Consider the following 24,687-nt stretch of genomic DNA (forward strand, 5'->3'; position numbering starts at 1 on the left):
CCAATCTTTTTACGTGTTTTTTTTTTTTTTTTTTTACAGGACCAACTGAGATTTCAATAGCAGTGCGTGGTTGTGCCACAAAAAGCATCTGCGATTTCGGTAGCGATATATCATATAGCATCCATGGAAAACCAGCAGATGCTAAATTTATCTGTACTAATGGAAGTACTGGTCTCCAAAAAGGTTTCTACCTCTCAGCTGTGATTTGTATTTTCTTTTTAAAGTTTTTGATCTGAAACGTCTAATAAAATGGCCTCTAGACTAGAAACAAAAACAAAAAGGCTGATTTTGTGGATTTTTAAACTTTTCAGTCAGTAGTAGAGAATTTTCTAAAGAACATTTTTATTATAACCACAACCTTGTGCTGAGTGCGGTATAAACAAAAACTTTGATTTTATTTTTAATTTTTATATTTAAATGTCAATGTTAAAAAACAAATTTAAGAGAGCTTCAGGCAATGATAATGTATAAGAGCCCATTCACACTAGCACGACTTGTGAGGCGACTTGTGTAGCCCATGGTCGCCCCAGGTCGCTTGACATAACAAAAGCAATGTTAATCAATCAGTGCCGTCTTAATTGGCACTACTGAAGTCGCTCCGACTTCAGAAAAGGGTCCTGTACTACTCTGAGGCGACCTGTGATCCGACTTGTCCCATATACTTCAATGGGAGTCACCTCATTATCTTAATTGAAGCGACTTGTTATCAGACTTTCCAGGAAGAAGAAAGAGATTAGCCAGGCATTCCCCACATTGCATCCATGCCTATATGGATTATATATATATATATATATATATATATATGTAATGGTATATATATTCCATTATCTCTGCTTGGTCTGTGTGAGTGGCACTGGTGGACACAGATAAGTGGCACTGGTGGACACTGATACGTGGCACTTATGCGTTGCACTGGTGGACACTGATACGTGGCACTGATACCTGGCACTGGTGGACACTTATTCGTGGCACTGATATGTGGCACTGGTGGACACTGATTTGTGGCACTGATACATGGCACTGATACGTGGCACTGGTGGACACTGATACGTGGCACTGATATGTGGCACTGGTGGACACTGATTTGTGGCACTGATATGTGGCACTGATACGTGGCACTGGTGGACACTGATTCGTGGCACTGATATGTGGCACTGGTGGACACTGATTCGTGGCACTGGTGGGCAGTGGCACTGGTGGACACATACGTGGCACTGGTGGGCAGTGGCACTTGTGGACAGCGATACGTGGCACTGGTGGGCAGTGGCACTGGTGGACATATACGTGGCACTGGTGGGCAGTGGCACTGGTGGACACTGATACGTGGCACTGGTGGGCAATGAGGAAATGAGTAAAAAAAAAACAGAAAAGGGAATTAGGTCACAACACATCATATTCTGATTGGCCAAACACAAAGTCGAAAATAATTCACAAGTCGCGCTGAAGTCGCGGTAAAGTCGCGGTAAAATCGTGGTAAAGTCGCTGTAAAATCGCTGTAAAATTGCGGTAAAAAGTCGCTCCAACATGGGGCGACTTATGGTCGCGGCAGTGTGAACCGGCTCTAAAAGAAATACAGTACCAACATCCTAAATATATACAAAGAAAACCATAAACAAACTAAGGGCAAAGGAGGAGGGATTTTTATGGTACTGTTCCCAGACAGGTAATTGGTCCAGAGAGCGTAGCGTATAAAAAAATATATCAAAATTTTATTACATACAAAATACACAGTATACAAAGGAAAAAGACATTATTACACATTAAACACAACTTAGCTTGTACAAGTTTTGGAACCTTCTCCTTTATTGAACAATTTTACAGTCAATTTATACACATTCCCCTCCTGATCAAATTACCCCATCAGGTCAGGGGTTGCCTGATTACATTATCATATGCAGATGAAATTGTATACAGAAATAGAATTAACCTGAACTAATTATCTAGCCATCTGGACAGAAACAATGTGAGTTCATTAACATTTAACAATGGAACAGACAGGTGTAACAGAATACACATCAAGATCAATAGGAAACATTAAAATCAACATGTGTCATACACAACCCGGAGGGGAGGTGATTCCTCTGTGGATTCCTCCAGGTGAGGACAGATGTAAAACTAAACATTCCCAGAAATTCCCAACATGTTTAGAAGATAACCGCTTCCTCAGGGGACTGGGAAAAGAAAACGACAAGGGAGAAAAAAAATATATACAGTATAGAAAATATATATATATATGAACACAGATGAGCATACTTATTAACAAGACAACTGTTAAGAATTAACCTGAACTAATTATCTAGCCACCTGGACAGAAACAACGTGAGTTCATTAACATTTAACAATGGAACAGACAGGTGTAACAGAATAAACATCAAGATCAATAGGAAACATTAAAATCAACATACACAACCCGGAGGGGAGGTGATTCCTCTGGGGATTCCTCCAGGTGAGGACAGATGTAAAACTAAACATTCCCAGAAATTCCCAACATGTTTCGAAGATAACCGCTTCCTCAGGGGACTGGGAAAAGAAAACGACAAGGGAGAAAAAAATATATACAGTATAGAAAATATATAAATATACAGATGTGCATACTTATTAACAAGACAACTGTGAAGATCGGTCCATAAGGACAAGAAAGTGAAATAAATCTTAATAATTATGAACAACAGTGCTACCTTGTGTATAAAGAAGCGCTCACCCAGCCAATGTAGACGAGCGGCAAGGCAACGGCTCCCGGGCAGGCATGGAGATAACCCTAGAGAGGGGCAGACGGCTCCACTGGGGCTGCATAAGAAATAAAAGTAAAAGATGATTATAATTGTAACGGAACCACAACCCACACTGTACTTGTGGACTTCTGTCAGTATACAGCTTCCTGCCAGTCGTGAACATAGATATCAGATTTTCTTAGCCGCCCCCATACAAAGCTAGCCGACAACTTAGCTTGTACAAGTTTTGGAACCTTCTCCTTTATTGAACAGTTTCACACTCAAGTTATACACACATGAGCACATCCCCCTCCTGATCAAATTACCTAATTCGGTCAGGGGTTGCCTGATTACATTATCATATGCAGATGAAATTGTATACAAAAAAGTAATTAACCTGTTCAAATTATCTAGTCATCTGAACAGAAACAATGTTAGTTCACTAACATTTAACAATGGAACAGACAGGCATAACAGAATACACATCCCACCTCAATAGACAGACAATAGGAAAAGACTGCCAGTGACAGTCTGTCAGTCTCCTACATTGAAGTACATGGAATACACATCTAAGCATTGCTTTGATTATTTAGGAGTCACAGACGTCGTGGAAACAGGCTATAGGTCTCAAAGTGTAAAGTAGGATTAAATCTTCATATTTCTTGAGAGATATTGTTGATAAATATTACTCTCCCATTTGAAGTTATCCAAACCATTTTCTCAGTGTCCATTAAGTGTCTGTCTTTCACTCCCAGTGACAGTGAGTACTGTCACATATCCCCCCCCCCCAAAGGTAGACTAACCAGGTACCAGACCTCCAATTGGTCTGTGCATGAGTTAGTCAGGTAACAAGTACCAAAGAGTCAATCCATCATGGCAGCTTCCTTGACAAGGTTCCAATTAGTTTGCAAGTTTGTCCTGGCAGGGCGCATGCAGCTCTCATAGCGAATCAGTCTGTGGAAGTATGGTTTGGGCAGGCCCGACTGGGCTTCTTGGTCACCCTGTATCCCTAATAGACACAGGGTGACTTAAACATAAGAGGGGCCTAGGGGGCTGAGAGAGGTATTTCCCAAGCTGTGTTCCATGGGTCCCCCAACCATAGTGTCTCCCGTTACAATAATAATTGAAATAAAAAAAAAAAATTAAAAAAAGTGTGGGGGGGGGAGGGGGGGGGGTTGATATTTGTTGCTCTCAGTATAAATCAGTAACCTACCGTGAAAGATCAGGTGGACAGTTCAAAAACGCTACTGATGATTTATTTCCTTTTTACTATTTGAATAAAACATTTTATGTGACAAATAAAAATGTAATACAAGCTTTATTGGCTTTCAAACTTACAGTTTTAATTGAAAGTTCACTGTGCACAGTGGAAAAGGCAGGGTTTGTGTTCCTCTACTTGTTATGTAGATGGTGGGAGCTAACAATAGGAAGTTGAACCTCTGGCGAAAAGGCAGCTTGATGGGGTTGAATTTTTCATTTTTATAGTTTCACTTTAAGCTTCATTAAAATCAGTAAATCAGTGCTCCTTTAAAAACGATCATTTTTAAAACTTTTTTTTCATTGCTACATGTTTCCCAGGTCGGTACCCGGACCTACAGAAACTTTTTTGGGGGCAATAACTTGCATTTAAGCCTGCGAAATGAGGCAGTTTGATTTTCGAGGTTCGAGTCCCATAGACTTCAATGGGATTTGTTTATTCGAACAAACTTTTCCTCTGTTTGCGGTGTTCTGGTGTGAACCGAACTGGGGGTTGTTCGGCTCATCACTATTCAGCATGACCAGTTTGGTGGTGGGTCCGTGATGGTCTGGGGAGGCATATCAATGGAGGGATGCGCAGACCTCTACAGGCTAGACAATGGCACCCTGACTGCCATTATGTATTGGGATGAAATCCTTGGACCCATTGTCAGACCCTACCCTGGTGCAGTGGGTCTTGGGTTACTCCTGGTGCATGACACTGCCCGGCCAGAGTATGCAGCAAGTTCCTGGCGGATGAAGGAATAGATACTATTCAATAGCCCCCACGCTCGCCTGAGCTAAATCCAATACAACACCTTAGACATTATGTTTTGGTCCATTCAACACTGCCAGGTTGCACTGTTTAGGAGCTTAGTGATACACTGGTCCAGATCTGGGAGGAAATACCCCAGGACACCATCCGTCATCTCATGAGAAGCATGACCCGATGTTGTCAGACATGCATACAAACACGTGGAGCCATACAAACTACTGAGTACCGTTTTGAGTTGCTTTAATGAAATCTCAGCAAAATGGACTAGCCTGCTGCATCATTTTTTTCACTTTGATTTTTGGGGTGTCTGTGAATTCAGCTCTCTTTAGGTTGATAATTTTAATTTCCATCAAACGATGTGGCATCCAGTGCCGGGACAGGGCAAAGATGCCAAACTGCGCCCCCCCCCCCTTTCCTTAGAGTTAAGGTCAGGTTGCCTAAATCCCTGCAATAAACCATTCCGCCCAGGGCAGCCGTCCCTCCTGACCACCCCTTGTACCAGCCCTGGTGGCATCCTTTCCTTCCTTACACATTACCCAGTCCATACCAGTATAGATCCTAACACATTACCCAGTCCATACCAGTATAGATCCTAACACATTACCCAGTCCATACCAGTATAAATCCTAACACATTACCCAGTCCATACCAGTATAGATCCTAGCACATTACCCGGTCCATACCAGTATAGATCCTAACACATTACCCAGTCCATACCAGTATAGATCCTAACACATTACCCAGTCCATACCAGTATAAATCCTAACACATTACCCAGTCCATACCAGTATAGATCCTAGCACATTACCCAGTCCATACCAGTATAGATCCTAGCACATTACCCGGTCCATACCAGTATAGACCCTAACACATTACCCAGTCCATACCAGTACAGATATCCAGCATGAGATTTTTCCCCATTGGGATCTGATGTGTTTTCAAAGTGTTCCTATAGTTTTTTTTTTAAAGTGTATATACAGTGGGTACGGAAAGTATTCAGACCCCCTTAAATTTTTCACTCTTTGTTATATTGCAGCCATTTGCTAAAATCATTTAAGTTCATTCTTCTTCCTCATGAATGTACACATAGCACCCCCATACTGACAGAAAAACACAGAATTGTTGACATTGTTGCAGATTTATTAAAAAAGAAAAACTGAAATATCACATGGTCCTAAGTATTCAGACCCTTTGCTGTGACACTCATATATTTAACTCAGGTGCTTTCCATTTCTTCTGATCATCCTTGAGATGGTTCTAAACCTTCATTTGAGTCCAGCTGTGTTTGATTATACTGATTGGACTTGATTAGGAAAGCCACACATCTGTCTATATAAGACCTTCCAGATCACAATGCATGTCAGAGCAAATGAGAATCATGAGGTCAAAGGAACTGCCTGAAGAGCTCAGAGACAGAATTGTGGCAAGGCACAGATCTGGCCAAGGTTACAAAAAGATTTCTGCTGCACTTAAGGTTCCTAAGAGCACAGTGGCCTCCATAATCCTCAAATGGAAGACGTTTGGGACGACCAGAACCCTTCCTAGAGCTGGCCGTCCGGCCAAACTGAGCTATCGGGGGAGAAGAGCCTTGGTGAGAGAGGTAAAGAATCTTGTGGTGAACCCTCTGTATTCGCTCTGGGGAAGTCTTCTCTTGATTGTTAACTTTGACACACATACACCTACCTCCTGGAGAGTGTTCCTGATCTGACACACATACACCTACCTCCTGGAGAGTGTTCTTGATCTGGCCAACTGTTGTGAAGGGTGTTTTTTTCACCAGGGAAAGAATTCTTTGGTCATCCACCACAGTTGTTTTCCGTGGTCTTCCGGGTCTTTTGGTGTTGCTGAGCTCACCCGTGCGTTCTTTCTTTTTAAGGATGTTCCAAACAGTTGATTTGGCCACACCTAATGTTTTTGCTATCTCTCTGATGGGTTTGTTTTGTTTTTTCAGCCTAATGATGGCTTGCTTCACTGATAGTGACAGCTCTTTGGATCTCATATTGAGAGTTGCCAGCAACAGATTCCAAATGCAAATAGCACACTTAAAATGAACTCTGGACCTTTTATCTGCTCCTTGTAAATGGGATAATGAGGGAATAACACACACCTGGCCATGGAACAGCTGAGCAGCCAATTGTCCCATTACTTTTGGTCCCTTAAAAATTGGGAGGCACAAATACAAACTGTTGTTATTCCTACACCTTTCTCCTGATTTGGATGTAAATACCCTCAAATTAAAGCTGAAAGTCTGCAGTTAAAGTACATCTTGTTTGTTTCATTTCAAAAAGATTAGAAGTGTGAACGATGTCCCAATATTTATGGACCTGACCGTAAGTGTGCGATTAATAAATTTGTCATGATTACTTCTTTTCACTGACCTGGCGCCCTTTGTCTTTTGTTGCATACTTGATCCGGAGGGATCCCACACCTCTCACAGGAGCTGCCGGTTGTTTTCATCTTATCCTTGAACCACAGTGCATTTGGCCATCATATTAACAGATATCCCCCCTCTTTTTGGACTCATGCCAGTTCATGCTTTTTATATTAATGTTTTTACTTTCAATAGATTTTTATTGAAAAATTATTAAATACAGATAACAAACCAATGTCGGTTTAACAAGAAATAGCCGTATCGAGCATGTACAGAGAATCAACAGAATGAAAAGATAAGATAATGAACACATATATGCATACCATAAGTGCTGAGTATTGCCCGTGTATCAAAGGGGCATGGTATACGAACACATGAAACAATGTATATTAACACATTAAACAATGTATAGTAACACATTAAGCAATTTAAACAACTAAGTAACCTACGTCAGCCAGGAACCTGGGAGAAGTATGGGCTCTGTAACCATGTCTGCCAGTCAGAATGAAACTTAGGACCCTTGGCTTTGGAGTAGGCATATGCCTTTTCCAGTGAGCATTGCATATTTATCAGGCGGATAGCTTCCACGTGTGAGGGTGGTATAGGCTGTTTCCAGTAACGCGCTTTTACTGTTTTGGCCGCCATCAGTATATGTACCACGACCGTCCTCAAGGCGGGCGGAAAAGAGTCCAAACCCAAGGAGAGGAGGGCCAAAGCTGGATCGGGCTTCCTGAGAATGCCAGTTGTAGTGGATAGAACCTCAAACATCTTTCTCCAGAAGCTAGCTAGGCCCTTGCAGGACCAGAAAATATGCAAAAGTGTTCCGATTTGGTCGCAATTGCGCCAACAGGTAGGGCTCTGTGAATCGTAAATCTTTGACAGTCGGTACGGCGTTAGGTACCAGCGAGTAAGGATCTTCTGGGCTTGTTCCCAGTGGTTCACGCATTGGGTAGATTTATATGAGCCACGGATGGCAATCTTCCATTGAGCCTCGGAGAAAGATGTTTGCAGCTCCCCCTTCCACACCAACATGTGGGGCGACTTGGAGAACCCCTCTTTTTGACCAAGGAGGTTATAGAATAAAGAAATACCTTTTACCGGGGCAGATGGGGATGCGAGGAAATTCCACACCTGTATGGGGAGGTTGATTAACGGAGGAGGGTGTTTGCGAAGAAAACTAGCTATGCTGTTGTAGGAATAAAGTGTCTGTGGTGGCAAGCCAAATTCCGAACGTAGGGATTCGAATGATTTGAGAGAGTTGGACTGCAGGAGCTGGTTCATTGTGGCGATACCGGTCGCCTGGAGGATGGAGAGATTGGTGTAGGGAAGTAACCTACATAGCGTGGTGATCGGGATCTGTACTGGTACGGTTTTAGACGTGGTAGGGAGCTGTGTAAGAAGGGTACGCCAAGCTGTTAGCGTGGCTTGAGTGGGCAGAGGTAAACAATGAAGTTCTAGTGGTTTCCACATATCAGCTAGTAGCAGGTCCGATAGGGCACCAGTTTTGGAGAGGGTAGATTCAACAGAGAACCATGGAGTATTATGTTGGTCTGAGAACCAATGGTGCAAGGATGACAGGCGGGACGCTATATAGTAGTCATTAATGTCAGGGAGGCCCAATCCCCCTATTGATTTGTGTTTAACCATGTGGGATCGCGCGCATCTAGCCCTTTTTTTCTGCCAAACGAACGTGTGTAACAGTTTATTGAAGGGGAGAATGGCTTTCTTTGAGAAAGGGACTGGCAAGGTGCGGAAGACGTACAGGATCTTGGGCAGGCAGACCATCTTGAACGCGGCTATACGCCCCATCCAAGACAGTTAGACGGTTTTAAGCTTAGCGACATCCGAGGCTATAGATTTCATAAGGGGGGTAACATTTGTCGTGACCATGTTGGAGGTGGGGAAAGTCAAATCTATACCTAGATAATGCAGGGGTTGAGTGGTCCATGTATACGGTAGGCTAGCCTGTAGGTGGGATCGTGCCGTCGGGTGGACCCCCATGTCAAGTATCACCAATTTGCTGAAATTAACCTTATAATATGAAATTCTGCTGAATGTCTGAAGGATATTGTGGGTGGCCGGCAAGGATATAGTAGGGTTTGTGAGGCTTAAGATGACGTCATCAGCAAAAAGTGTGATAATGTGGTGGGAGTTAGGGAATTTGAATCCTGTCACCAGGGAGCTCTGCCTCAATTGTACCGCTAGCGGTTCTATCAAAAGGTTGAAAATTAGAGGGGAGAGCGGACATCCCTGACGTTTGAAATGGGGAAAGATTTAGAGAGCATGCCGGCAGACAACACTCTAGCGGAGGGGTTTGAATATAGAGGATGACAGATAAGATAGGGCCCGCAAAGCCAAATTTTCGTAGAACGGCCTGCATATATCCCCTGTCTACGCGGTCGAACGCCTTCTCTGCGTCAATAGAGAGTAGCAGAGAAGGCGTTCGAGTGCGCTCCGCATGATGCATCAGATTGACAACGCGTCTGGTGGCATCTGGGGCCTGGCGGCCCTGGACAAATCCCATCTGATCTGCCCCCACTAGAGTAGGGAGTACTGTGGCTAGGCGATTTGCTACGATTTTAGCATAGATTTTTAAATCGGTATTGAGCAATGATATGGGCCTAAAGTTTGCCGGGGTATTGGGTGGTTTCCCTGGTTTGGGGAGAGTAGTGATGTTGGCCTGTAGCATTTCGAATGGCAAAGAACCTGTGTCAATAGCCTGCGTAAAGAGAGATAACATATGAGGGGAAAGGATGTCTTGCATAGCTAAATAGTATTCATTAGTTAGGCCGTCTGGCCCTGGGGATTTGTTTGATGGCATAGACTTAATAGTTTTAAATAGTTCTGAAGAGGAGATGGGATTATTGAGGAGTGCAAGCGCATCCTCTGATAGGGAGGGGAGTTGAAGGTGTTGGAGAAAGGCTTGGATGTCAGCGTCGGTGGGTTGCGGTGTGGAGCTGTCAGTGTTCAAATTGTAAAGGGCCCCATAGTAGTCCGCGAAAGCATCCGCGATGCTCTGGGGGTGAGTAAGTTTTGTGTTGGTGTGCGGGTGAATAATAGAATCTATTCTGGTGCCAATACGTCGGGCCTTGAGTCGGGAAGCCAGGAATTTTCCGGCTTTGTTGTGAGATGAGTAATAGGTCATGCAAAGTTTTGCTAACAGTTTGTCATGCTGTTCGGTTAGCAGCCTGCGAAGGTCTGCTCGAAGAGCTGTCAGTTTAGAAGCGTGCGTCTGGGCTGGAGATGTTTTGTTCAACTCGTCAATGGAGTGAATTTCCTCAGTAAGCCGTTGGAGGGCGGGATTACGCCTCTTTTTTAGTCTGGAACCTGCCTGGATCAGTAAACCTCGGATGAACGCTTTGTGCATGTTCCACACTGTGGAAGGGGCAATATCAGGGGTGTCGTTAATATGGAAGAAATCCTGTAGGTTTTTCCGTAGGTGTTTCAGGGAGTCAGGGTCAGAGAGAAGGGAATTGTTACACCTCCAGATGAAGGAGGTTGTGGAAGGGGGACTGGCAGACAGAGTCATATGTACTGCTGCATGGTCCGACCATGTGATGGTGCTTATGGAGGTGTCAGCAAGAAGAGGCAGAGTGACAGAGTCTACAAGGAACATGTCGATCCTGGAGTACGTGTTGTGGCTCGCAGAGAAGAAAGAGTAGTCTCTCTCCTCTGCGTGCTGATATCTCCAAACATCGTGTAACCCCTCAGAATGAAGTAGTGTTGCTAAGGATGGGAGTTTGGACTTAGGTCTGGCTGACGAATCTAATGCGTGGTCTGCGACCATATTGAAGTCGCCACATACTATCAATTTACCTACTGTCATTTTTGAAACTTTAGAACACAATTTTCTCAAGAAAGATATCTGGCGGACATTGGGAGCATACACATTAACAATTGTATATGGACATTTGTCAATAATACAGTTAATAATCAGGAAACGACCTTCCCTGTCCTCCACCACCTTAGAGAAGGAGAACGACAGGGAGTCTCAGAAAGCTAGCATCACCCCTCTCTTCTTGCCTGTGTAAGAAGCCTGGAACACGTGGGGGTAATCGGGGTGTGTACAGCGGGGAGTATGACCAGTCTGGAAATTAGTCTCCTGAATTGCCAAGATGTCGGCCTTAGCTGAGGCAGCTTCTTTCCACATCGAGTGGCGTTTTGCGGGGTGATTCAGCCCCTTGACATTCATGGAAAGGAATCTAACTGCCATGGGTGGTCAGGAGAACATGCCAGGGGAAAGTGGAGGAGCCGGAGGCGTAGGGGGGAAAGGGAGCCTGAGAGGGAGTGCAGAAAGCTTGGCTCAGTTGTTGAAAAGATGAAGGAAACAGGGGCTAGAAAAACAGTACCTGATGTGTCCAACGTGCTTGGCAAAAAAGGCGGCCAGTGTCTGACTGTATGGCAAGGAGTCCTGGAAGTCCCGAAACTGTGGCCTGTGGAGTAGCTAAAGGTGCTCAACTGGATACATTCGTTGATACTGAAGCTGCGGAGGAAGGTGTAAACTGCACATGGACAAAGAAGAGGCAAAGTCACTGGTACGGCTAGGTTGGTGGTAAAGAAATCAGTAACAAGAACAAACAAAAAAACAGACAAAAGATAAAAAGGACATGGCCCCTCGGGGCCAACTGTGTAGCTGGGGCTACAAAAACTGAGGAGGGGAGGAAGGAGCACGGTGTAAAGTGCTTCTCAGAGACAGGGAGGGCCGTGCATGACCGGCTTGATCCGGCATTGAGTGTCACTTGTGACGGCTGCGAGATCTCGAAGATCTGGATGCAACCTGCCATTCCGGTTGTACCCGGGAAGGTAATGGTGGTAGAACCTTGGCAGTCGATGTGCCCGGGTCTTCGGGAACAATTCCCTGATCAATTGTGGTGATCTGTGAGGAAGAACCCTGATGGGTTATGCACAGTTTAGCGGGATATTTCCACTTGTATAATATCTTGTGATTGCGTAGCGCCTTCGTAACTGTATTGAGGTTGCGGCATTGTTGGAGGGTGTACTGGGAGTAGTCGGGTAGCACTTGGATCGTTGCTGCATGTTCCGGCAAATGGTATTTACGTCTGAATGCGTCCAGAATCCTTTCCTTCGCTTGGAAAAAATGGATGCGAAGCAGGACATCCCTAGGAACATCTTGGGGAAGGAAAGAGGGCTTGGGGATCCTATGGATCCTGTCAATAGTTAAGTCCGCGTTGGTCAGTGCTGGGACAGCCTGCTGGAAAAGGTCGCGTACAAAGTTAGGAAGTTGGTTGGGCATTACCGTTTCTGGGATTCCGCGTAACTTTAAGTTGTTACGCCTGGATCTGTCCTCCAGGTCTGCAAGCTTGGCTTGTATGCGGCTAATGTTGTTTTGTTGAGCAGTATGTGAATCTACCAGTGTGTTGTACGAGACGGTGAACTCGTCCATTTTGCACTCCACTGTGTCAACCCTTTCGCCCAAGCCGTGCAGCTCTTTTTGGCAGTAGGCAATGGATGAGGAAACCGTGGTCTGCATAGATTTATGCATCATAGATAGCATGTCCTTCAGTGCACTATCAGAGATGGGTTGGCCTGTTGTTGGGATTGATGCGAAAGGATCTGGTTCAGGGGTAAACGACCAAGTAGGAATTGTGGCATTGTCCTGGTCACTCACCTCCATATCAGCAGGGCGAGATGAGCGGTGTCCCACCTCCCACCTAGGCTTCGTTTTTGCGGGGCTGTGTGTGGATGGGGTGGAAGGAGAGGAGTCTGCAGAGCGTGCCAGCCTCATTTGCCTGCCTGTGTCCTCTGTGTCCAGGCGCGCCGATGACGTCACAGCTGCGACGGTGGAAGCGGACACAAGAGGGCCGGCGTTCTTCGGGTGGATTGAGGCTCCGGCGCCATTTTGCGTGTGTCCCGAGGCCGCCGGGTGAAAGAAATCGGACAGTTTGCGAACTGCCGGAGGGTCCGTTTTTCTCCTGGCCATGGCGGGATGCTGCTGTGGATGTTCCCCAAGCGATCTGTGTGATTTAGGAGTGACAACACTCGCTGTGATGGGCTGTAGATGTGTTACAAGCCGAGTCTGCAGCGGAGCTCCTCTGTCAAGCGGCCATTCAGTCCGGCGGTCGCCACGCCCCTCTATATTAATGTTTTTAATGTTTTTAATATTTATGTACCATGTCCTCGTTTTAATCCTGTTATTCAATACCATTTTAATTAATTACTTATATGCACCAGTGAGCGCTGATCCACCAACTTCAGGTGGTGTTGTTTTTGTTTTCTTGTAATGACAACCAATGTGGCTGAGCAGTGACTCGATAGTCATTACAAGGGTTACAAGTGTCACAAGGGGGTGGGGGGCTCCCCCCCCCCCCATGCCTTCTGCGGCTCCCCGGTCCCCTGCCCCACCGAAGACCCAAAGAAATGCAATATTCGGTCAAGGTGGTGGAGAGTAACTAGGTTCAGATCTGGTTACTGACCTGCGTTACAACAGAGAAAAGATATACCTGTGCTTAAATCCCAATAGCTTATTCATGTATTTGAACTATCAGGTTCTAAAGGGGTGTGACCACATAGTAACACTACAAATTCTGGATGGACCCTTTGTACACGGCTGCACCCTTTCCAGCAAACTATGCAATGAATGTTGGAATGGTGTCCATCGTAACATTTGCAGTGGAAGACCAGTGTAGGACTGGCCAGAAGAGGGATTACTTTGACGCAGTTGGTCAGCTTAAACATGTATTACAATATATGTGAACTAAATATCCCTGTTTTTCATTGCATAGTTTGCTGGAAAGGGTGTAGCCGTGTACAAAGGGTCCATCCAGAATTTGTAGTGTTAATATGTTGTCACACCCCTTTAGCACCTGATACTTCAAATACATGAACAAGCTATTGGGATTTGAGCACAGTTATGTTTTTTCTTAATTTTAACACCTTCATGCCGACATAACACATAAACTATATTACTAAAAGTATTGGGACGCCTGCCTTTACATGTACACAAACTTTAATGGCATCCCAGTCTTAGTCTGTGGGGTTCAATATTGAGTTGGCCCACCCTTTGTATCTATAACAGCTTCAACTCTTCTGGGAAGGCTGTCTGCAAGGTTTAGGAGTGTGTCTATGGGAATGTTTGACCATTCATCCAGAAGCGCATTTGTGAGGGTTAAGGCACTGATGTGTTCGAGAAGGCCTGGCTCACAGTCTGCACTCTAATTCATCCCAAAGGTTGTTCTATCGGGTTGAGGTCAGGACTCATCCGTGCCTTTATTTACCTTGCTTTGTGCACTGGTGTGCAGCAATGTCGGAACAGAAAGGAGCCATCCCCAAACTGTTCCCACAAAGTTGGGAGCATACAATTGTACAAAATGTCTTGGTATGCTGACGCCTTAAGAGTTCCCCTCACTGGCACTAAGGGGCCAAGCCCAACCCCTGAAAAAACAACCCCACACCATAATCCCCCCTATACCAAATGATTTGGACCAGTGCACAAAGAATGGGATGAATTGGGAAGCAAGCATGGGATGAATTGGGAAGCCCACTGACAGCTGATGAGTCAACGGTTGGGAAGGACGCGGCGGCCAACTTCCGGACCAACTGGAAACTCCACGTTTCATATTACTGCCTCTCCAATTCCCAACATATCTGTCTATCCCCAAAAACAAAGTCCCAGTAGGGTCTCTGTTATGGAACTTGTCATAATGACGCGATACGTTGTGCTTGGGGCAGCCCTTGACTATGCTGGCCACATGCTCCTTGAGCCTCACTTGGAGCTCTTGGATGGTGTGGCCAACATAGTCAAGGTCACACGGGCAATGAATCAAGTAAACCACGTGTGTGGTGGAGCACGAAATAAAAGGTTTAATCTTAAATTCCTCTCCTGTGGAGCCCGAAGTAAAACTCTCAACACATCTTCTCCTTTCTTTATTGAGTTGACAAATCACACATTTTCTGCATCTATAGAAACCCCCCTTCTGCTGGAAGAAGGACACCTTCTTTGGGGGGTCCCTAATGTTCGGGGCTACCTGAAGTTTTAGGGGTGGGACTCCCCTGTAAATGACCTGAGGTTGTTGTGGTAACAATGAACCCAATACATTGTCATTCTGCAGAATGTGCCAATGTCGACGCAAGATTTTTTTCACAGAGAAATATTGCGTAGAGAATGAGGAGAAAAAAGCAAAATCAAATGCCTTTCCACCACCGTTTCTAACTCTGGGCTGTAACAAGTCATCTCTGACCCTCCTATCAGCCCGAGTGATGGCGTCATTCAAAACCGCCTCTCCATAGCCTTTCTCCAGAAATGTATTCTTTAGCACCTCTGCTTCGCCTAAAAAATCCTCACGGCGCAAGCAGTTGCGTTTCAAACGTAGAAACTGACTGACAGGAACGGACTCCAACCACGCCTTATGATGGCAACTTGTGGTGTCTATGAATCTGTTCCTGTCAGTCGGCTTAAAAAATGTTGAGGTGAGAATCTGTCCTTCCTCCACACGAATACGCAGATCCAAAAAATGAATCTCGGTATTACTGGACTCAAACTGAAGGCTAATACCCCTCTCGTTTGCATTAAGATCTGCCATAAAGCACGACAATGAGTCCGGGCTACCGTTCCATAGGAAGAGGATGTCGTCTATGTACCTACGCCAGAGCACAAGCACACCTAAGGCCTAGGCACACCTAAGACAACATCCTCCTCCCACTTGCCCATAAAAAGGTTGGCCATACTGGGGGCAAACTTAGCCCCCATGGCCACCCCTCTATTCTGCAAGTAGAACTGGCTGCTGTATCAGAAGTAGTTCCGGGTCATAGCAAAGTCAAGGAGTGTAAGAATGAATTCTCTTTGCAGGCTCAACAAGCTACCCCTTTCCAAGAAGAAAGAGACAGCTTCTTTTCCATGTTGATGAGAAATAATGGTGTACAGAGACGAAACGTCCGCTGTAACCATTATATAACCCTCACTCCAAGTAATATTTTGAAGATCATTAATCATCTGCATCGAGTCGCGCAAATAAGAGGGCAACTTCGTGACCACTGGCTGCAGAAAATGATCAATATATCGGCCCACCCGGGAGGTGATGGAATCTATCCCACTGATGATAGGCCGCCCGGGTGGGCAAACAGGATCCTTGTGCACTTTCGGCAGAAAGTAAATTACAGGGATCCTGGGAGCCGAGGGTACCAAAAATTCCCTTTCTTTCTTGGTCAATAACCTTCTATCAAAACCCGTTTGGACCAAATCTACAAGTTCCCGCTTATATCGCTTGGTAGGATCACCCCTTAAAGGGATATAGGTTTCCCTATCGGACAGAAGCCTCTGCATCTCTGTATCATAGGCGGTGGAGTCCATTATGACAATCCCACCGCCCTTATCGGCTGGTCTAACCATAATGTCCGTTCTTTCCTTAAGCGATTTGAGTCCTCGATTAAATGCCGAGTCCATACCACACTTCTTAATTGGGAGGTCTTCAATATCCTTAGTAACAAGATCCCTAAACACCGACAAAGTCGGTGGTAGGGATCCTGGGGGATTGAACGTAGAAGCGTTACTAAGATTCGTACTCTTAATCCCCATATTGTATTCCTCTCTGGTGGTTATTGAGTTAGTGGCAAAATGCCTTTTGATATTGACCTTCCTAATAAATTTTTGAAGGTCAATAAAAGTCCCAAATTTATCAAAAGGCTTGGGGGGGGGGGCATATTTGAGGCCTTTATTGAGAACATGTTTCTCATCATTAGTGATGATTGCTGAACTCAAATTAAAGAGTCCTCCATCTTTCAGAGCCGCCTCTTTTTGTGACGGAGCCTCTTCCCCCCTCTTGTCCCCCTTTTCCTTGATTTTTTCTTCTTTTGTTTTCGGGGTGGCCCCGGGAAAAAAACGCTGATCCGGCTCACATTGTCGGTCTTGATTATGTCCCCCTCCACCACCCTGAGACTGACTAAAGTGGTGGGGTGCCGATCCCCAAGGACCCCCATTAGGAGCATTCGACCACGCCTCTTGACTATTTAGAGGTCGACTTTTCCCAGATGGGTGATTGGTCATATATCTTGGGGGTTCTGTTGGTACATTAGCCAATGGAGCAAAGCTGTTTTTGGTGTGCGTACCATACCCTCTTGCAGCTTACACATTGTATTATTTATTTTTATTTCTCTTATTGTTCAATATGTGTGTGTATGGCTTTTAATTGTAATGTTTACAGCATGTTCCACTATATGCCCACTAGATGGCGTAATTTTCTCTACTAGTGGACGGTTCTACTGTATTAATGTTAATCTTATATTCTGTTCGTTATGCCTATTGTAATATATATATGGCCGCGTGAATATTTTAGATCTGGCATGTAATGCGAATAAAAGATGGGTTTATTCCCTTCATATATACTATTAGTTGCACATCCTGCTCACTTCCTGGTTGTGGAACGCAGGTGACTTCCTGTCTCCGAGTTAACTTCCGGTTTTCGGGGCCGACTTCCGGTTTCCGGGTCACTTCCGGTTTCGGGGTCAACTTCCGGTTTCTGGGTCACTTCCGGTTTCGGGGTCGACTTCCGGTTTCCGGGTCACCGTCCATATCCGCTCTTTCCCCATTGGTATTTAGAGCTGTGACGGCTGCCGGACCGCACCCCTTGAAGACGTTCAGTGTAACGAAACGTACGTCGGGCGGTCACAGTGGACACGCTCGCCCACAGTGAGGAGACGTGGCGGCCATCATTTTGGTGGAATGCCGTGGCGGAACATGCTTGGAAACAATTTGGACTGCTTTACATGCTCGTTATGATTGGATCCTTGTAAGTGTTTTTAATCTATTATTTTGATCTGGTTAATAAATGGTCTGCGCTATGATACTGCTTTGTGCTTCATTCCCTACATACCTGTGACTACTGACCTGAGACTTCCAGAGAAGGACGCATATTATCCAGGATACATATCGAGTCCTACTGAGTCTATTTTTGGCATTTGGGATCTCTGTCATGGGGATCATCGTTATGTGGTAAGGGTCAGTGTGAACTGGGTGTCTGGTGGTGGTATCACGGATTCGCTACATTTTTCATCTGATCATATTGGGACTTTACATGGACTTTTTAATCTTTCTGAGAACTTTTTATTGATGATTAGCGCTACATTGTTCTTATATTGCTTTTAGATCTGTTTTTTATTCCAGATTCTGTGTAGCAGCTTTTCTATTTGGATTGTATTACCAACTTCTGAAGTTTGTATGTTTGAAGCTTTGAATTTCAGTTAGCGCAGCAATTTTCTTTATTATATATATATATACACATATATTTACATAAAAAGTACAGTAAAACTGCAGGAAAGGGCACTGGGGGGCAATGTAATGTGAATTTTTTTTATTTTGAATGGTATCAGTGTGTTTGGTGTGTTTTACATTTGAATTTGCCGCCGGTTCCAACCCCTGGCAGACGTCACGTCGCTGGAGACGGAAGCCGGGGCTCACAGACGATCGGGAGGAAGCTCCGCCGCCGAATACCGCCCGCATTCTTCGCTTGATCCCAGAGAAAAGGTAAGTAAAACCTCTACCAGGATCCAGCGATTTCCTAACGGTACCCCGAGTGTGGCTCGGGGTTACCGCTTTTGGCTCTAAAATCTAACCCCGAGTCACGCTCGGGATGACCGCTAGGAAGGTTAAAGCAGCCCTAACAGATTTTTTTTTTTTAAATAAAATATGTTCCTTTTTAATTCCTTATAAACCGTATATTTTTAATCAGCTCTAATTAACTCCTTATCATCTTTTTTTTCCCCTTAAACTATTAGTAGTGTTCTGATTTTTCTATTTTGATTATTTTTAACCTCTAGCATTTTAAACTTTTTTCATTTTCATTAATTTTCTTTGTTAACCACTTAAGGACCAGGCCTATTTCTGACACTTATTGTTTACAAGTTAAAATCAGTATTTTTTGCTAGAAAATTACTTAGAACCCCAAAATATTATATATATATATTTTTTGGCAGAGACGCTAGAGAATAAAATGGAGATCCTTGCAATACTTTATGTTACACCGTATTTGCACAGCGGTCTTACAAACGCAATTTTAGAAAAAAAATACACTTTTTTAAATTAAAAAATAAGAAAACAATAAAGTTAGCACACTTTTTTTTCTATAATGTGAAAGATAATCTTACACCGAGTAAATAGATACCTAACATGTCATGCTTTAAAATTCTGCACACTTGTGGAATGGCGACAAACGTTGATACTTAAACATCTCCATAGGCGACGTTTTTAAAATGTTTACCGGTTACCAGTTTAGAGTTACACAAAAAATGACAATTATTTTCATTATGAAAACAAATGGGTCCTTTAAGGCCCTTGGGAGGAAGCGACATATGACGTCGCTTTGGTCCTCCAAGGCCATAGAGTGGAGTGGGGGCCATCTTGCCCTCACTCAACTTCCTGCCTAGGAGGGGAAAGGACCGGATCATTTCCCCCACTACGGAAGGCTCCGTTAAGTGGGGAAAACGACTGGGAAATGGCGGAAGGGGGGGTGGGCACTTCTCCTGCCACCCATAAAAATTATACTGCAGGCAAATCTGCCACTGGGACCACTTTTATGTGAAAGAGGAACGCCCACCTTGTAAAAATAATACCGGAGTTATGGCCGCTATCTGCTGCCATAATCCCCGTATTTAACATCAAAGTAGCAACGTAAAACTGTGGCGGGCGGTCCAGAAGTAGTTAAAGGTGAGGTTTTGGGTATATAAAACAATAAACATACTCATCTCTATGCTACATCATTACTATGATCCCCTGCTGGCTCCAAAACCCAATAAATGAAAGATCACATGACTGCTGATCGTTCAGTTCTTAGTCTTCTCAGAATGGAGAGCGGTGATTGTCAGTCACTGCTCTCCGCTTTGTCCCTCTAGCGCTCACTTGAGCACCAGGTTGGGAAGGAGGTAGGAGCAGTTTACTTTGGCTCTCAGCCACGTGCTAAGAGTAAGAACCAGCTATCACTCAGGCATCAGGGTGGATCCTGACAATATGCTTGGGATCCTTCTAGAGCAGCCATTCTTAACCTTTTGAACAAAGAGGAACCCTTGAAATAAAGAAAGAAAATAGGGATGATTTGGGACTTTAACCACTTAAGCCCCGAAGGATTTGGCTGCTAAAAGACCAGGGGGTATTTTGCGATTCAGCACTGTGTGACTTTAATGGACAATTGCGCGGTCGTGCGACGCTGTACCTAAACAAATTTGACGTCCTTTTTTTTCCCCCACAAACAGAGCTTTCTTTTGGTTGTATTTGATCACCTGTGCGATTTTTTGATCACGCGCTATAAACAAAAAAAGAGCGTAAATTTTGCAAAAATAACAATATTTTTCACATTTTTTTATATGAAATTCCCCCCAAAAAAATGCAAAAATCAAAATTTTTTAACATTTTCGGCCAATTTGTTTTATGCTACCTATGTTTGGTAAAAAAAAAAATGCAAAAAGCGTATTTTGATTGGTTTGCGCAAAAGTTATCGCGTTACTAACAAAGGGAAAGATTTTTGTCATTTTTGTTGTTTTTTTTTAACGCGTAATGGCGGCGATCTGCGATTTTTTTTTGCGGTACTGCATAGAAACATATAGAAAAATAGAATGTGTCAGCAGATAAGAACCATTTGGCCCATCTAGTCTGCCCAATATATCTGAATCCTATGAATAGTCCCTGGCCCTATCTTATATGAAGGATAGCCTTATGCCTATCCCATGCATGCTTAAACTCCTTCACTGTATTTGCAGCTACCACTTCTGCAGGAAGGTTATTCCATGCATCCACTACTCTCTCAGTAAAGTAATACTTCCTCATATTACTTTTAAACCTTTGCCCCTCTAATTTAAAACGGTGTCCTCTTGTGGTAGTTTTTCTTCTTTTAAATATGCTCTCCTACTGCGACATTGGGGCAGACAGATCGAACCCTTGACTGACATTTTTGACACTTTTGGGGTTACCAGTGACATTACTGCAGTAATCAGTGCTATACATATGCACTGTTACTGTAAAATTACACTGGCAGTGAAGGGGTTAACTTTATTTGAGAGGGAGGGGCTGTGTGTGTCCCTAGGGGCGTGATTCTAACTGTGATTGGCTGTGGCTTGAGCTGTAGGAACAGTGATCAACGGTCCTACATAGTAGAACCGTATGATCAGTGTTTCTACACAGGGGAGAATGACAGGCAGCTTGTTTACACTAGCCGCCTGCCTTTCTCCCTCTGCACCGACGATCGCAGAGTGACCGGCGGACATCGGGTCCGCCGGTCACACGCGCGGGGGGGTCTGTGACCGCGCGGGAGCGGGAGCACGCCGGCGGTGGCGCACGCTCGCTCCCCAGAGCCTCACAGGCTAGTGACGTATATATACGTCACTTTGCCTGTGAGGGGCTGACCGCCGCAGTATATCTACTTGCGGCGGTCGGCAAGCGGTTAAATGAGGCACAAGCCGGTAAGGCTCTGCGTCTCCATCCCTGTATCTGAAAAAGTGGATTTGGGACTTTGAATGAGGTGCGTGACCACAACCGGCCCTTGGTAAAACCCTTGAAATAACTTTCCGGTCTCAGGGAACCTGCTAAAAAGTACTATATCTACAACTCAGGATACATTACCGTGACAGTCAGTGGGAAGAAGGCCCCTTACACTTCTGGCCGTTGGGAAGAATTACCCCTTTTCAGATAGCTAAAAATATCAATGATGTCAGTGAGAACTTATCTGAGTGGCAGAAGTTGTTCATTGTTCAAGGAACCCCTATGTTAGGAACCTGTCAGGAAGGCTTTGGCAGAGGATGAGTTAAAACTCAGAGGCTATTCCGGCTCCACCCCTCTCATCAAAGAGCACTATTTAAGCTGGATCAGCACACAGGTTCAGTGCTGTCTTGTCTTCAGCTCCTGCCGTTGTTCCTGAACCTGTGACCTGTTTACTGCTGATTTCCTGTTGACCTTCTGGCTTGTTCCTGACTCCGCTTGTCTGCTGCCTGTCCTGACCCCGGCTTGTTTGACCATTCTCTCGGATCTCCCTTGTCTGTTTACCTGCCTTCGGACCTTGATCGGTTCTCCCTTGGTGGGGCGACCCTGAGGACCGCGACCTGGTATCCACACGCAGCGAAGTCCATCCTCACCACCAGAGGCTCTGGCAAAAACCGGTGGATACTTAGACTCCGCACCTCAGGCTAGCCGGTGTCACTTACCTTAGGGGTTCTGTCCAAGCTCCGCCCTCTAGCGGACATCGGTCCTATCCCTGTCGTCAGGTTACCACCAGCACCCTAACACCCTAGCAACCTCTGGAGGAACCTCAGGGTTCCATGAAACCCTGTTCTATAGTTAGGAATGACTTTATTCCCCTGTTGGGTGATTCTGGGTCACAGGAGAGCACAGGTACGTGGACCCCCCATGACCCAGAAAAGAAGTATGGCCAACAAAATGCTTTGGCAAAACTTCTTTTTTAAAAAAAAGTGCTCACATTTTTTTTTTTTTTAAGTAAAAAAGCTACCTTTATTTCTGTTGTAAATAACTCCAACATGCTTATGGAACAGTTTCATTATCTTATTGTCATTATAAATAAAAAAAAAAATTACAAAATGATATTTAAACTTTTGTGCACAGTGACACTAGTTGCTTTAAAACTAACCCATCACACATTTAGCCCTGCATGGAAACATTAATGGATAAGAATATTACATTTTCATCTCTCAGAGGCAGTGATAGGACTTTCTGTTTATTGTACTTCTCAGATTCGGCAATCTAAATTTGTTTAGAGGAATAGAACTCAAGAGACGAAAAAGACGGAAAAAAAAAAAGAAAAACATGGCCGTTAATGGTTGTGATGCAGAACTATTATCTGTAACTGGTCCAAACATTACCACACCCAAATTATAAAAAGGATAAATAAGACGTTCTCCAGCAAACACAGAGACAGATCCCCCTTCTACCACCAACATAGACGTACTTCATACTCTCAATATGTCATCACTCCTACATATCCTCGGTGTGCTCTTGGCTTTGGTAGCATCTGGTAAGTGTTTATTATTATCATTGTGAAATAATTTATATATGTCATTAATAGAAATTGGTTTATTTTTGGCAAGGAATATAATCTCTCCTATAACTAATCAACATTATGTTAACAGTAAACTGATTTAACCTAATTTACTAAAAATGGAAAAGGGTAACCTTTTCCTTTTGTTTTGTTTTCATTCTGAGTGCCCAAAAACAGCCCCCCCCCATCTCATGAACTCTGCATGCAACTTGTGCTACATGCAGCTACAAATATAAAACTCTCTATTTGTGAAATTGTGATTTTCATTTTCTGTAAAAAAAAAAAAAAAAAATATATATATATATATATATATATATATATATATATATATATATATATATATATATATAAATAAATAAATAACAAGGCTAAAGTTAGGTCCAAGGTTTTCCAAAGGGGCTTCTGTTAGGAACTCTTGGCTTTGGTAGCATCTGGTAAGTGTTTATTTTATATTTTATGTATGTCATTTATAGATTTCTTTAAAAATATATATTTTTAGACTCTGGATGCATAGTCTTTTAGAGCTTTTATATTCTAAAAATCAATTGTTGTATTTTTTTTTTTTTTTATAACCCTAATAAAACTAAAACAAAAAAAAAAGGCTATTAAGAAGTTAGGTCCAGAGTTTCCCAAAGGGGCTTCTGTAACCCTTAGGAACTCTTGGTTTTGGGAGCATCTAATAAGTATTTATTAAATATTTTATGTAGGTCATTTATAGATTTCTTTAATTTCTTTTTTTTTTTTCTTTAAACTCTGGATGCATAGTCTTTTAGTGCTTTTATATTCTAAGCCTAAACTGTTGTATGTATATATATATATATATATATATATATATATATATATATATATATATATATATATATATAAAAAATATATATATATATATATATTTTTTTTTTTTAATGTATGTAACCGCTGCCGAAACTAATAACGGTAAAGTATGTCAATGTAAGTTAGAAATGTTTCAATTAAAAAATTTTTATTTTTATTTATTTTTTTATGTATGTAACTTCTGTCAAAACTAATAACAGTAAAGTATGTCAACATAAATTAAACTCTTTGAAATCCATTAAACCAAATTACAAAAAAGAACAATTACAGACTGTCCATGATACTTTTTTTTATTTGCAAAAACATCCAAATTTGCAGGGCGTGTCCCCCATTTCAAGGTCCAAGCAGTACTCTACTTGGAGCTAAAATAAATTGCACACATCACAAAAGCTTGTTTTTAAAAAATGCAGATGTTTGCAAAAGTATAATAGGCAGTACTCAATTGTTATTTTTAACAAGTGCACTAATATGGCTACAATGACTTTCAAAGTACCACCCCCCCCCCATCATAGGAGCTCTGTATGCAACTTGTGTTGCATGCAGCTACAAATATAAAGCACTGGATTACAGAAATATGCATGCCAGTATGTAAGTAATTTGCTTAATAGAAAGCTACAGTTTGGTATATATTTTTATTATATTTATATAATATATATTATATAAATATTATATATATATATATATATATATATATATATATATATATATATATGTATATGTATATGTATATATATATATATAGAGAGATATATATATATAGATATATATGTATATATC

The 24,687-nt window shown here is 43.2% G+C and overlaps 1 protein-coding gene across 1 annotated transcript in view; it reads left to right on the plus strand.

Annotated features, from left to right (window-relative positions):
• The window catches only part of LOC309569010 (uncharacterized protein), a 181,224-nt gene that overhangs the window by 47,159 nt on the left and 109,378 nt on the right, over positions 1-24,687 (plus strand). The window contains exon 6 of the mRNA XM_082274770.1: positions 15,900-16,017. Within this exon, the coding sequence (XP_082130896.1) occupies positions 15,900-16,017 (118 nt within the window). The remainder of the gene's footprint in view (positions 1-15,899; positions 16,018-24,687) is intronic.

Source organism: Pelophylax lessonae (assembly GCF_965119305.1).
Source record: "Pelophylax lessonae genome assembly, chromosome: 12".
Lineage (NCBI taxonomy): Eukaryota > Metazoa > Chordata > Amphibia > Anura > Ranidae > Pelophylax > Pelophylax lessonae.